Source organism: Sorex araneus, chromosome 6 (genome assembly GCF_027595985.1).
Source record: "Sorex araneus isolate mSorAra2 chromosome 6, mSorAra2.pri, whole genome shotgun sequence".
NCBI classification, from domain to species: domain Eukaryota; kingdom Metazoa; phylum Chordata; class Mammalia; order Eulipotyphla; family Soricidae; genus Sorex; species Sorex araneus.
In genome coordinates this window covers 149,740,322-149,756,398 of record NC_073307.1, presented here as the reverse complement: position 1 = coordinate 149,756,398, position 16,077 = coordinate 149,740,322, and the positions used below count along the sequence as shown (strand labels likewise).

At 40.2% G+C, this 16,077-nt stretch overlaps 1 protein-coding gene across 1 annotated transcript; it reads right to left on the bottom strand.

Moving 5' to 3' along the window:
* Positions 1-11,762: 11,762 nt before the first annotated feature.
* On the bottom strand, positions 11,763-12,698 carry LOC129405973 (olfactory receptor 4C15-like). Its single transcript, XM_055143698.1, has one exon. It carries the CDS (start codon positions 12,696-12,698, stop codon positions 11,763-11,765), a length of 936 nt encoding a protein of 311 aa, XP_054999673.1.
* Positions 12,699-16,077: the final 3,379 nt, after the last annotated feature.

The following is a 16,077-nucleotide window of genomic DNA, read 5'->3' as shown; positions in this document are numbered from 1 at the left end:
TTTCTCTGAGAAACCATGAACCAATACACTTGTTCTCAGTTCACTTGGTGAATTGGACTTTTTCCAGCAGTATGATTTTCTAATGAAGTATGATTACCTGTGGCTTGGTTTCTTGTTTTATTAAATCCTTGATGTCTCTGACTAATTAGAAGTTTTATCTTATTTGTTACTCTTTGTTAACTGCCCTCATTTGTACTTGAATATTATTTCATTCCCTTAAGGAATAGATCAATGAGTTTGTGAGATAAGGCTGAGCTGAAATTTCAGTTTACTTAGGAAAATGCTGAGTTCTCATATAAGGTTCAATCTCAGTGTGTAAGAAATATATGGGAATCAGAGTTCTAACTTGTGTATATTAAATTAATTTTTTGAATAAAATTGCAAAATGAATAGTTAAATCATACATACTCTAATATTCTCTCCTCCTGATCTTGACATCTCATGATTTTATATTTAATATATGCATTCTAAAGATGGGAAATTTTCTTTTTCTAATTCTTCAGAAGAAGAAAGCCAGATCTGATTTACTCTGATGGAGTTTGCAATGAGATTGAAGCAGTGGGGAAAACTCAATTTCCTTCAGTAAATGGTAGTTATAAGGACATTAATGACCTTTATATTTTTATACCACCTATTTTATATTACTCTCCATAAAGATAAAAAAATCACAATAACTCATCCAAAAGTGGATGCAGAAACCACTTTACAGCCATGACCTATGCAAGAGGGGAAACTTATTTCAATTAAAATTTATCATGTGTTAACATAGAAGAACAACCTGACATGGCCATTTTCCCAGGAGGATGATATTTCACAAATATGTCTATGCAACAAACTTCTGCCATGGTTCCTACTTGGACATATATCATGCGTTTTCTACATTTTCCAAATCCCTGCATTTCACGATACTTTACTTTTTTGTTTCTTATAGGACTTTAATAGAATCATGTAATAATATTGTTTGATGATTGTGTGAGAAAAATAATATAACAAGACTATTATTTCCACAAAAGTGGGGATTTCTTTGATTTTTATGCATTTCATTTTCATAAAGTAGTTCATAATAGTTCATTACAATTATATTCTAACACCCACACCATCACAGAAAGAGAGAAGTGTGTGAAGGTTGTTGTGTTTCATTCTAGAACCATTTAAGCCCATATATAAGCGAAGACAAGCAAGTATGTTAAAACCAAAAAAATGTGTTCTACTTTAGTTACACCAGTGGGCTAGAGTATAAGAGGTGGTGAGACCACATGCTCCAGGAATTATTGCAACACTTTCTTCCAGGAGATTTTCTTCATAGTCTTTGGATGTTGGCCATCAATGAAATTACATGGCACCGGGGGCAGTTTGCGGGTGTGACTGCCAAGCTACTGGAAAACGGGGATCTGGGTGGAGGAGGCCCAATCCGAGGTGGCCCAATCGGAGGAGGCCCAATCCCAATCCGAGCAGGCTTGGAGATCTCAGCCACAGGTCCTGCATACCTGGGTTCCTCTGCTGCTTCCTTCATGTGTGAGGTTTATCCGAGTTTGTGGAGAGTGGCCTTGCGCATGACTGCGGCTGGGTTCTGGATGTTTTTGGCTGCCGGGATTTGCTTTGGGTGGGGATCGACTCCCCTTCAAGGTGCCCCATTGAAGACAGCCTGGCACTGGGGTCAGGACATTCTGCCAACAAAAGTAGTTTAAGAGATAAATATGGCAGTGGTGTTTAAGTATAGTGGTCACGCATTATCCAAGCAAGCAATAAACCACATTCATTCTTATGCAACCCATAGGATCTCCGGAGCACTGCTAGGAGTAACCCAGGAGCACAAAGACAGGAGTAAGCCCTTAGCACTACTGGATGTGACTCCAAAACAAGAAAAAAAAAGAGTTCAATGAAAGATTAAATACAAGGTTTTCCAATATTAAAATACTATAAGTTTTCAAGCTCCTAAAGAACTTGAATGGTTTATTATCCAAATTGAATTTAAAATTTGTGCTCCTTTTTCATTCGACACTTGAAATAAAAGCATTCTCTGATCATGCATCTGAATTTCACATCACCGTGTCCTTGAGGTCCCATTGTTTACCCTTCTCTGGAACCTGACTTCCCTCACATTAGGCTTTCCCTGCATGAGGGTTTCTGTACAAGCTTTTTCTTTTACTTTTAAGGATCATCCCCAGGATTGGTTCAGGATATTTCTGTCTCATCAATCAGCTCTCTATTTAGATACCACCTCTCTGAAACGTTTTCTCCATGTTTTCTCCAATATCTTTCCTGTAAAAAACTAAAGCTCGCCGAGGGGGCGTGTGCACTCGTGGGCTCTCCGGGCGGCTCTGTCTCACCGCCCGCGTCCGGTGCCCCAGAACCGCTGTGTGTGCTGTCAGTCGAGGGCAGGCGATGGAAGGAAGAAGGAAGAAGGCCAAACTGGTTGCTCGATCCGTTTATTTCATTCTCTCCCTCCGCTACTCTCCTGCTCTCCTGGATCTCTCCCCATGGATCTGCCCCCGTGGATCTGGCCCCCCAACCCACTCTCACAGCCTAGTTAAATCTCCACAGCATGAGGGGGTTGGGGCATACACATAGGTGTGGTCACCATCAATAGGGTAAGGTCCTTTCCCTTAGGGGATGCTTCTCCTAGGACTTAATTCTCTTTCAGCAGGAGGATCCACCCAAGGGCGGAGTCCCATGAATGTGTTTCTCTTCTCCTCAGCCAGCAAACATATAAGAATTCATAATATTAATTATTTTGTATGGACACAATAAGAGATGCATTAAAGCTTATAGAATTGCTCTCCTGGGGCCATCTCAATCTCAGACTACAGTGCTCAGGCCAGATCAGTCTTTCCTATCCCTGGCAGGGTCCCAGTCTCATAATTACTATTGGATCATGACAGCATTTGTCTATGATCAAGCTCTTAACTTATAGTTAAGAATTAGGCACTTTGGCCAGGCCCATCTCGATGCCAGAGTAGCACATAACTCACTGCTGGCCCTGGATCCTTCCTGTCCCACTACGGGGACCCTACTTTGGGGTGCTAGGAAATGAGGGCAACTGAGGCTTAAGTGGAGAAAGCAGCTGCCCAGGAGGGAATATTCGAGGCCAATTAATTCCCAAGTTATAAAAACATAATATTGTCTTCTTGTGTCTATACAAAACAGTCATAGCTTTAAAGTAAATAATTCAAAAGGCACAAGAAGAGGAGAAAGGCAATATTAATTTATATAATATGAATTCAGTATCCTAGGAAGGTCTGACCTTGCAAATTAGCAGAGTCGGATTAAGGGAAAGCTGAGGATTAACTCTTTTGGGGAAGAGAGCATGGAGAAGTCATTATAGCTAAACAAAGGAATGGGAGAGATTCGGGAACACCTTGATGGGTGTGACTGGGGTAAGCCTAAACTCTGGGTAAAACCGGGACAAGCTACTTGTGGCAAGGAGGGAAAGGACAAAGTAATGTCATCCTACACTTTCCCTTCTGCATTTCTAAGGCTGTACTTTCAAGGATTTCAAATGTGTTCAAGAATGTTAAGTACACAACCAGGCCTACTCTACACAACTCAGAAATCCCAGTGTCATTTGATGTCTGTTAACACTTCTTCCCACAATTCCTTCTTCCTCAGCCCTGACCTCCCCCTCCCCACCTCCACTGTATACCTTTAAATTTGTTCCAAGTTAACGAGTTTACTGAGACATTGAAGTAGGTGGCCCCCTTGGTTACTTACATGAGATGGAGAGGAGATTGTCGGCCACTTTCTCCAGATCCATCTCTGTCATCCAGGGACCAGCTGGGAAGGCGAGGCCTGATAAAGTCTGCAATGGGCCCCTTCACACAGACCTCCAATCCAGCTAGCCCCTCTATGTAGCTGTCAAACCACAACTGACATTCAATTGCTCTGCCCTGCTCAGGAGTTAGTCTCTAGCACCCCTTCTGAGGGAACATTGAACTCAGGCTGGAGCAAGGAACTGCTCTTTGCAGAAAATGAAAGTCGATCCTAGTCCTTACCCAGGCAGGCCGTCCAGGTCTTTGTCTTTCCCATGGAAAAGAACTTTAGGAGTAGATGAATGAAGTAAAGAGAGGAATAGTGAAGTAAAAATAGATTTTATTTGGAGGCTTTGAGGAAGAGGAAGAAGAGAGAGTAATGAACGCAAGCAAGAACATGGGCTTCTCCAAAGCCAGAGAAAGCCACAGTGTTCATCTCAAGTGGGGACATGCAGGCGACACATGTGCTTGGCCATGTGTCAGCTGTCCATAGAGCTGAGAATGCTCTGTCAGGCATTAAACTTCCTCTCTGACCAGATACCCCTCATGGATGAATTCCTCTAAGGCCAGACTGGTGCAGTCAGACTCCCGCTGGGGGAGGCCAATTTTCAGCCCCATTAGAGAAGATGGGGAGCAGGTCATAGGCAGCACTCTCGAAAATACTTATATTCTTATAGCCAACACTAATGACTGTTTATAACACCCAAATTATAGTCTATTGTCATAGATATTCTATATAATTTGTGCTTACAAAATCTCTGAACTTGTAAATATCACAGATTTTTTTTTTTTGCTTTTTGTGTCATGCCTGGCGATGCACAGTGGCTACACCTGGCATTGCACTCAGGAATTACCCCTGGCAGTGCTCAGGGGACCATATGTTATGCTGGGAATAGACCCTGAATCGGCTGCGTGCAAGGCAAATGCCCTACCCACTGTGCTATTACTCCAGTCCCAATCATAGAAATTTTTAAAACATAATCTATAGTCAGAAAAGTTATGTGAGTAGTTCTCTTACATAGTTAAATGACAGGCCTGTTGTTCTACTCAATTCAGAAGTACAGGATACAATACCTATGGTTTGAAATGCTATACAACAATTTTTAGTCCTTCCTGAAATCACAAAAATACAAATGATAGATTTCCCCACTTGTAAGTCTCTGGAAGATTCTGGTAATGACAAACTCCTATCTCTGTGGATAAGTATGCACTGGTCAATCTAGAGACTGGCCATTGAATTTCAAAAGTGGCGAAGAAATATAGTCATGGATTTAAACAGATGATTGACTCTAACGTGACTCTGTGAAAAACAAGTTTTCAAAAAGACTATACTGGAATTTTCTATGGAGTAATATTGCAGATATAGTCATGCAAATTATTCATTTGCCTCAAAATAATTATACACAACATGAAGTCCTTATAATCTTTAGATGAGGATAAAATTTTATTTTATATAACAATTTTTAGTCCTTCCTGAAATCACAAAAATACAAATGATAGATTTCCCCACTTGTAAGTCTCTGGAAGATTCTGGTAATGACAAACTCCTATCTCTGTGGATAAGTATGTACTGGTCTAAGTATGCACTGGTCAATCTATAGACTGGCCATTGAATTTCAAAAGTGGCAAAGAAATATAGTCATGGATTTAAACAGATGATTGACTCTAACGTGACTCTGTGAAAAACAAGTTTTCAAAAAGACTATACTGGAATTTTCTATAGAGTAATATTGCAGATATAGTCATGCAAATTATTCATTTGCCTCAAAACAATTATACACAACAAGAAGTCCTTAATAATCTTTATATGAGGATAAAATTTTATTTTTACAGAGTTAGAGATGCTCTAATAATTACAAACTTCAATTAGCAACCCAGATGATCCTATAATTTGTAAAGATAAAATTATTTCATAATTAAAGTTTTGTAGGGAAGTAAGGCCAAACTGAAATAGTTCTGCTCTCAGAGAAGACAAGCAGCAGGGAATAAAGATGATCCTGAGAACTGGCTTTCAGTAAGAAGCATCTTATCCCTCTATTAGGGAAATGGAGAGATAAGACAGTCAAGGGAATGCAACAATGGTAGACATAACTGGACAAGGAGGGGAAGCTGAAAGATAGTCAACTGTTGTGCATGAAACCTGATCAGGAACAATACTATGAACCACTAGGCCAAAAGTTGTAAAAAGCACCTTGCATAGGGGCAGACTGGTGGGTGGGAGCCCAAGCTGAGGGTGCTCGGGAGGGGTATTGGTGGAGGGAAGTGGACACAAGTGAAGAGATTTGTGTTTAAACATTATATACTTGAAACTAATCATGTGTATCTTTGTCATTTGTTGTAACTAAATAAAATAAAAATAAAGATGCCCTAAAGCATCATTGTGTTCAACCTTAGTTATACTATGGCCAACTTATGACCACGATGTCTTCCCATGACTCCATCCCTCCAATTGGCCCTCTAGCCACAAGCTGTCACCCCATTTACATGATTTTTAGAAAATTCCCAGGAATTTTCTCTTCCTACAAGAGGCTTTCTTGACCCCAGTTGAGAAACTCATCTAAAGAATCTTAAGAAGATGAGTAGCATGTATCATTCGGAAAAAAAAAAATTGTGACCTTTATAAAATCTACATTTATGTCAAAAGACAAACTTCTGATTTGAATTTACAGGCAGACAATGGAAAAACATGAGTTAGATCCTCACTGTCATCCCGTTGCTCATCGATTTGTTCAAGCGGGCACCAGTAACGTCTCTCATTGAGAGACTTATTGTTACTGTTTTTGGCATATCCAATATGCACAGGTAGCTTTCCAGGCTCTGCCGTGCGAGCTCGATACTCTCAGTAGCTTGCCAGGCTGACTGAGAGGGGTGGAGGAATCGAACTCGGGTCTGCCGTGTGAAAGGCGAATGCCCTACCGCTGTGCTATCGCTCCAGCCTTGTTAGATCCTATAATCCTAATTATTTACTAATCAAAGAGAAAACATGAGGCCATAAACACAATCAGGCAGCCCTTGACAATAAATGATCAAAAGCCATATACCATAAATAATGTCTCAGATCAGATGAATGCTGCCTTAGCGATCTCTGAATTCAGTCATTATTCCTTCACCTTTTTGGACTGGTCACCTCTCACTGATTTGAGGCTGGTGTATAATAATAACAACAACAATAATAATAATGTATACTTTTCACCATTATTTATGTGTCACTTTATCTTTGAGTTTGTAGGCATTTTAAACAGTTCAAATTATATTTGATTATCAATAAAACTGTTCTTGGACACTACACTATTGATTCTTGATTTATAAAGTATACATATACTACATAGTTTCTGTATTTATAGATTTTATTGTATTGTTGGGCTGGAGCGGTAGCACAGGGGTAAGGCGCTTGTCTTGCACACAGCTGACCTGTGTTCAATTCCTCCGCCCCTCTCAGAAAGCCCAGCAAGCTACCAAGAGTATCTTGCCCGCACGGCAGAGCCTGGCAAGCTACCCTTGGCGTGTTCAATATGCCAAAAACAGTAACAATAAATCTCACAATGAATCATTACTGGTGCCTGCTCGAACAAATTGATTATATTGTTATTTAGGCGATAATTAAGGAAATTGTAGGGTTGCCCTGTACAAACTTGAGTTACTAAGGATCTTAGTACCCTAGGATATGAAAAATAAACCGTATTTTATATATTCTTCAGGAATATTAAAGAAAATCTTTATCAAAAAAACACCTCAAAGATTAAAGTTTTTGCTTTGTATCATGGCTCCTTAATTATTTTCATTGTATAAGAATAAACGCTTTTTAAAGATAATTAAGATTTTTTTGAGTCTAGGAAGACTTATGAATCTGACTCACCATACTTATTAGGGGAATGCTTTCCATAACCACTTTAAAAACATCTTGATTGTAAAAGTTGCTATAAATTTGACATTGAGTGCAAACATCTAGAACAGCTTAATTTGTAAATTATAGTTTAAATTACACATTGAGTGTAAGCACTTTGAAGAAACAACCTGAACAAAAATTTCAGACAAACTGAAAAACTATCTAGCATATTATTCAAAACACAAAAGCCTCTTTGGACAAAAAAGAAAGCAAATCAAGGGGAGAAGAAAGGAAGGAGAAATAATAGATGAATAAGAATTAGGGGGGCCGAGGACTGGAGCGATAGCACAGAAGGTAGGGCGTTACCTTGCACGCAGCCAACCCAGCATCCCATATGGTCCCCTGAGCACTGCCAAGGGTAATTCCTGAGTGTAGACCCAGGAGTAACCCCTGTGCATGACTGGGTGTGACACAAAAAGCAAAATAAAACAAAAAAAGAATTAGGGCTGAGACTTTGTAATGTGCCTGTCCAAGTTGACCAACAGAGCTGGCCAGGGGATTCGGATGGGGAGTGAATATGGGGACACTCGTGGAGGGAAGTTGACCCTAGTGGTGGTATTGATTTTGAAATATTTTATGCCAAAAATTCAATTATCAACAATTTTGTAAATCACAGTTCTGTAATAAATTTTTTTAAATAAAAAGTGTTCCGAAGAAATGAACACAAACTTTTCCAAGGAAGAGATACGAATGGCCAAAAGGCACATGAAAAAGTGCTCTGCATCACTAATCATCAGAGAGATGCAGATCAAAACGACCATGAGATACCACCTCACACCACAGAGACTAGCACACATCCAAAAGAACAAAAGCAACCGCTGTTGGAGAGGATGTGGGGAGAAAGGGACCCTTCTACACTGCTGGTGGGAATGCCGACTAGTTCAGCCCTTTTGGAAAACAATATGGACGATTCTCAAAAAACTAGAGGTTGAGCTCCCATTTGACCCAGCAATACCACTGCTGGGAATATATCCCAGAAAAGCCAAAAAGTATAGTCGAAATGACATCTGCACTTGCATGTTCATCGCAGCACTGTTTACAATAGCCAGAATCTGGAAAAAACCTGAGTGCCCTAGAACAGATGACTGGTTGAAGAAACTTTGGTACATCTATACAATGGAATACTATTCAGCTGTTAGAAAAAATGAGGTCATGAAGTTTACATATAAGTGGATCAACATGGAAAGTATCATGCTAAGTGAAATGAGTCAGAAAGAGAGAGACAGACATAGAAAGATTGCACTCATCTGTGGAATATAGAATAATAGACTAGGAGTCTAATACCCAAGAATAGTAGAAATAAGTACTAGGAGGTTGACTCCATGGCTTGGAGGCTGATCTCTCATTCTGGGCAACTCAGAGAAGGGACCACCAAGTAAAATGTGGTCGGAGGTCATGCGGGGGAGGAGTGACGCGTGCTGAATGTAGACTAGAGACTGAACACAATGGCCACCCAACACCTTTATTACAAACCACAACACCTAATCAGAGAGAGAGAACTAAAGGGAATACCCTGCCATAGTGGCAGTTTGGGGTGGGGGGAGACGGAACTGGTGAGGGTGGGAGGGACCCTGGGTTTACTGGTGGTGGGGAATGGGCACTGGTGAAGGGATGTGTTATCGAACTCTGTATGGGGGAAACATGAGGACAAAAATGTATAAATCTGTAACTGTACCCTCACGTTGATTTACTAATTAAAAATAAACTATTAAAAAATTTTAAAAAAAGAAGTGTTCCTCCAGAAAAACAATTTAGTAGGTTGACTTACCTATTTGAAAATATTTTTAATTATTCTCACAATTCCTAAAAATTTAAATGAATGAGAAGAATTTGTATATTATTTCAATTCATCACTTGATTTTGATGTGGAATTCTAATTGAGGATACAATTCAACTCAACGTACATATGAGATTTTTAACATGCTTATTAGAACACCTAAGTAATAGAGCCACTGTCATCCCGTCATTTTGCTCGAGCGGGCACCAGTAATGTCTCCATTGTGAGACTTGTTGTTACTGTGTTTGGCATATCGAATACAACACGGGGAGCTTGCCGGGCTCTGCCTGCCATGCGGGTGAGATACTCTTGTTAGCTTGCCCGGTTCTTCCAGAGGGATGGAGGAATAAAACCCGGGTCGGCGGTGTGCAAGGTGAACGCCCTACCCACTGTGCTATCTCTCGAATCCACACAAAAGAGGTTGCCAAGGAAAAATACGCACAGTCCATCTTAGATGTATGAACATTTTCAAGCAAGAAAAGGGGCTTCAGAGAGGTAGCAAGCAGGTGCATTCCGTGCGGGCCCCTCATGGGGAGGAGCAGCGTGTCCTCCACAGCTCACTCTACCATGCGCTCGGCCAGTGTCCAGGCCCCTAGGCAACAGCATCTTCCGAAACTTGTCTACCCAGGACAGCTTCCTGCAGGACTTCAGGTTGGAGCATTTTAAACTCGGCCTTCAGGGGCTGGAGCCATAGCACAGTGGGTAGGGCGTTTGCCTTGCACACAACCAACCTGGGTTCGATTCCCAGCATCCCATATGGTCCTCCGAGCACCACCAGGGGTGATTCCTGAGTGCATGAGCCAGGAGTGACCCCTGTGCATCACCGGGTGCGACCCCAAAAGCAAAAAATAAAATAAATAAACTCGGCCTTCAGCTCTGAAAGGGAATATAAGCTCAAGGACTAACTGAGCAGCTCTTGCACCCAGACACCGTTTTCAGCTCAAGCACCCAGCCCAAGTCTGTTCCTCATGAGTGAAGACAGATGATTGTGTTTTTTTTTCTTTTTTTTAAAAAATTTTATTGAATCACTGTGAGATAGTTACAAGCTTTCATGCTTGGGTTACAGTCTCACAATGATCAAACACCCATGCCTCCAACAGTGCACATTTCCCACCCCCAGTATCACTGGTATACGCCCCCTTTTCCCACCCTCCCCCTGCCTCTATGGCAGAGAATATTCCGCATACTCTCTCCCTCTACCCAGGGTTCCTGGGGAGAGGGAACACCTGGATCTGAAGACCAGAAGGACTTGCCCTCGGTGTATCCAGAGCGTTTCCTAGAGCTGGAGCTCAGGAACACGGAGCGCGCTACAACACCGGCGTGAAGGAGGCAACGATGGGCTACAGGAGATCCTAGACACCACACCGCACCCCTCAGGCTCTCTCTCCACAGCCCACCCCCCACCCCCCTGCCCCGCCATCTGGCAGTCAGTGATGGATGCACTCCTCCAGGCAGCCCGGCTGGAGACCACCTCAGTGGCAGCCTCAGCTGTCCACCCAGAGCCCTGCTTACTTATCTCCCACCCTGAAAACGTCCCTGCGCTGAGGGCTGCAGAGCTTGCCCTGGGGGTAGCCCTAAGGAACGCCAGGGAGCCCAATAGTCAAACAATCAAATCTGAAAATGAGTCTGAAGGGGGAAGTAAACAGCAAATAAAGAAAGTGTAGATATTCAAGGTATTTTCCCCAAATGCCCGCGTGAATCAACAGCTTTTAAAACGTTCCTTGCTGCTGCTGGAGAACCAGGGCTTGGCAGGGCTCTCTCCCTGCTTGCGGGCAGCCCAGGGGCTATCCCAGGCACCATACACAGCCCCCCTCGCCCAATCCTGCCTGGAGTGACCTTTGAGCACAGAGGCAGGAGTCAGCCCTGAGCACTGCCAGGTGGTCCTAAAACAACAACAAAGAGGAAGTCCAAACAATCAGACCACAAGATAGTTGATTTGTCCAATTCTCTTGAAGACAGATTACATCCTTCCGCAAAACTTAAAAGAATTTCATTTTTATTGGCTCATAAATACTGGCAAAAATACTATAAAGATTATTAACGGGAAGAAAGAAGGCAAATCCCGCAAGTTTTTTCTTTACCCGAAAGATACAAAGAAGAAAAAAGAATTCTCCAATGCCAAGCTTGGGGGGAAAACTCTATATAATTTCATTTCACTGGCGGTTAAGTGTACATTTAAACACAGAGATTTACACAGTAATAGAGGAGTAAAAAACATTTTCTCCAGGTCTCCTATATATGTTACTAAATGAATTTTAGTCTTCCTTCAAATAGTCAATCAAAAAAAGCTTTAATCCAGGAGAACTTGAAGTTTGTATACTTAAATATTGAAATTTTAAACCTCAGTGTTCTACTTTTTACAAAGTTTTGCCATCGAGGTATTCCAGAATTTGCTTATGGCATTCTTGACTTCCTTATTTCTGAAGGTATAAATTACAGGATTCAGCAGAGGAGTTAGCATGCTGTAGAATATTCCCAGCATTTTGTCAAAGCTGTAAACAAGTGGAGGCCGTGCATATTCAAATGTACATGGACCAAAAAATAAAACCACCACAGCAATGTGGGATCCACAGGTGGAGAGCGCTTTCCTCTGTCCTTCAGTGCTGTGTCCTCTTAGGGAGAACAGGATGATGCCATAGGACACAAGCAACATGGAGAAGATCACGATGCAAAAAAGTCCACTGTTGGCTGCCACCATCGAGCCAAATTCATAATTGTTAGCACAGGAAAGCTTCATTAATGGGTACAAGTCACACATGAAATGATTGATGATGTTGGGGCCACACAGTGGCAATTGGGAAGCAAAGGCATTTTGGATAATGGAATGCAGAAAGCCCCCTGCCCAGGCTACCCCCACCAGAATGTTACAGAGCCTTGAGTTCATGATTGTAGTATAATGCAGAGGCTTGCAGATGGCCACATACCTGTCAAAGGCCATGGCTGTGAGGACGATCACCTCTGCACCAGCAAAAAGATGAAAACAAAAGATCTGTATCATACAGCCTGCAAATGAGATGGTTTTCTTCTCAGACAGAAGGTCAACAATAATCTTAGGGGCAACGACAGAGGAGACACATACATCCAGGGAGGACAGGAAAGCCAGGAAGAAGTACATTGGGGAGCCCACGAGTGCCGGATTAGTAAAGATGGTCACCACAATCAGCATGTTGCCACTGACCGTTGCAAGGTAGACCAATAGAAATAAAACAAATAATACTCTCTGAATGTCAGGGTTCCGTGAAATCCCCAGCAGAACAAATTCACTTACAAAACTTTGGTTTTGCATGATTTCCCAGGAAAATCTCAGAGCTACCACAATGGATATATTGATCTGCAATGAAAGCATGAGAAACCATCAGACAGTTTTATTATCACAGGGTTCATAAGTTGATTCATCTATATTAAATTTATCTTCCATATTTCTGCAATCAATGTGATGCAAAATGAGATTGTTTTGTAAGTGTTAGTGTGGAATATCAAGCAAAAATGTAAAGAGGAAATATTGTTAAACAGCAAAGTTAACTATGATTTCTTTATAGGGGCAAAGTCACAGGTAAAAAGGTTGCAACATAGCTCTCTTTGTATTGCAAAATCTGATCAATTTGCTAGGAACAACTGCAAAGGGGATTCTGCTTTGTTCTCATTTGGTTTTTACATGACTTCGAATGAAATTGTTAATTTTTATTTTTCCTCTACATCACTTTTTGCATACAAGAATACAAAAACATTTCTTTGTGTTTCTTTTGCATCCTGCTTTTTTACTCTGCAGATTTTTTTTTAAATTTTTTATTGTGGAAAGTTACAAAGTTACAAAGTTTTCAGGTTTAAATCTCAGTTATACAATGCTCGAATACCCATCCCTTCACCAGTGCTCATATTCCACCACCAAGAATCCCAGTATAGCTCCACCCCGCCTCCTCACACCCCAATTTTTTTTCTGAAAGTTTTAAATGGTGTCTGTATGGTTTTTAATGTCCAGAATCACGTTATCTGTGACTACTGAGTGTTGAACATCTTTACCCCCATTTGAATGTTTCTAATTTCTCTGCATTTCCTTACTGCTCTGGCTAAAACTTCAACACAATGCCCAATACTAGTGGTGAGGGTAGACATTTTCCTGATGCACAGTCTCATAGGAAAGCATTGTAGCTTTTCTCTATTACATCTAATGTTCTCTATGGATTTGTTATATATAATCTTTACAACATTGATTTAAGTTTCTTCAAACTTCATTTTATTGAGCTTTTACAAAAACTTAGTTTTGAATTGTATCCTAAGACTTTCTCTGCAAGGTTGCAAGGAGGAGAGAGACATTGTTTCCATGGTGCGGAGTTTTTAATACTGTTATGGTAGCATAATGAAGAAGCTTTGCAAATATCAGAAAAGAAAATAGAAAAATTTTAAACTACATTATGACAATAAAATAGGTTAGAGAATCCTATTATGGTAGTTCTCAGCATAGCAGGATATTTATTTATTTTCATTTCATTCATAATCTTAGAGTATGAACAGGGATCATATTCTCATCAAGACAATAACTTACCTACAAGTAAAATGGGAAAAAAAATAGGTTCAGTGGTGCCTAAAAATCAAGTCTATTAGTAACCTGTCTGAATTGATATGACATTATAAGATGAATCTATGGAAAAAAATAAACTCTAGACACATACACATCACATCACAAATATGAAGATTTGGGTATTTTTTTCTTATTATTTATCAATTCTATTTCCAGGGTAAGTTCTGTTCCTGGACAATGCCTACACAAATGAATGTCATAGGCAACAATAAGCCTCCATCAGACAAATAAATTCTATCTGGTCACTGTATCAGTCAACAATATTAAATAGTAAAGAATATCAGAGTATAGTTCCTTGATGATAAGATTATCTTGGTATTAAAGCAGTAGGCACCAGTTAATTCATCCTCATTCAATAAGTGAGAATCAGATAAAGGCAGACCTAGGTTCAAAGCAGTCCTGTGTCATTGAAGAAACCTCTTAACCACTTTTCTTGGAGTGTTTTGTCCTATAAAATAGTAAAACTGTATGAACTCACTAACCTACAAAAGTCAAATAATATAATTACTGACATACTTACTGTGTATAAATCAAGAGATATTATAAAGTATTAATTCCAGCATTATTTTAAAGCAGTGTTCACGTGTAGAAAATAGTTGGAAATCTTAATACTCTCTGGAATAATATTCACTTAATCATATTATTAACCCATAATTTCAATTTCTTAATATCTAAAAGTTCCAAGAGAGGAGAAAGAAATTGAGTATATTTTACATGTGTGAAAATAACTTGGTAGCATAACATACAACATTCTACTAAGTTTCTTTGGTTTGGTGGGCCTACCCAGAGATACTAAGGACTTACTCCTGACTCGACACTCAGAGATCACTTCTGCTGGGGCACAGTGGACCATAAGATGTGCAAATGTTCTATCTCTGGTTCCATTATTTTAAATTTTTAAAAAGTTTTACTTTTTTTTTTTTTTTTTGCTTTTTGGGTCACACCTGGTGATGCACAGGGGTTACTCCTGGCTCTGCACTCAGGAATTACCCCTGGCGGTGCTCAGGGGACCATATGGGATGCTGGGATTTGAACCCGGGTCGGCCACGTGCAAGGCAAACGCCCTACCCACTGTGCTATCTCTCCAGCCCCCAAGTTTTACATTTTTAATTTAGTCACAATAAGATACAGTTACAGAGCTGATCATGATCAGGTTTCTGTCATACATTAATACAACACCCGTCCCTGCAGAAGTGACCATATCCCACCACCAATAACCCCAGTTTCCCTCCCGTGACTTCCCCATCTTAAACTGTTTAATAATAAAAACTTTGTACAAGAAGGCATGCCTGAGATTCTATATTCGCATTCTCTACATTCACTTTGATATTACTTTTAGTCTGTGTGTCTCTATAGAAAGAGACATATTTTACTTGTTGGTCCTAGAAGACACTGTGATCTTTCCTTTCCAGACAGCCAGCTTTTGGGGGTGCCCCAGAGATATTTCAGGGTCCCTTGTTACTATGCTCACTAAGTGCTGAGCATCTTTTTGCTGACCCTGTATCCCTATGATCCAAAATATCTTTCTTATCTATTTTGGAAGCAAAATTGTATTAAAAGCATATTCCTGCTGAAAATAGTTATAACTTTTGAGTAGATACAATATTAGGATTTATATTTAAAATGTTATGTTATGTTAAAAAAAAGATATTTTTAAGGGTGGAGAGGAGAATTGTATCAAATACTAGAGTGCAAGCCCATTGAATGGTCCTCTGAGCACCTTTGGGAGTGACTCTCGATTAAAAACCAGGAAAACTTCTAGGTTGTGCCAAAAATACAGAGTATCAACTTTACTTTCATGATATATAAAGCAGTAACTTTTTGTGTGAATTTATGTTTGCTTATATTAGTAATATGTCATATTCAGTCAGTCTTTTAAAGGCATAAGCTAAAACTCCACTGCTAATTATCTTTCCTGTATATTGCCTTTAATCCATTGTAAATAAGATCCGGAATGATTATTTACCACAATAAATTATTAATTCTTTATCTGTCTTCCTAGACTGGCAACCTGGGTATTATATTCTCTTCTGATATCAGATTCATTTCCTACTCACAGTATAGCTCTGTTGCTGTAGTTGAATAT

What these genes read in the sequence shown, in the direction of transcription:
- LOC129405973 (XM_055143698.1), bottom strand. Translation starts at nt 12,698, where the DNA reads ATGCAAAACCAAAGTTTTGTAAGTGAATTTGTTCTGCTGGGGATTTCA.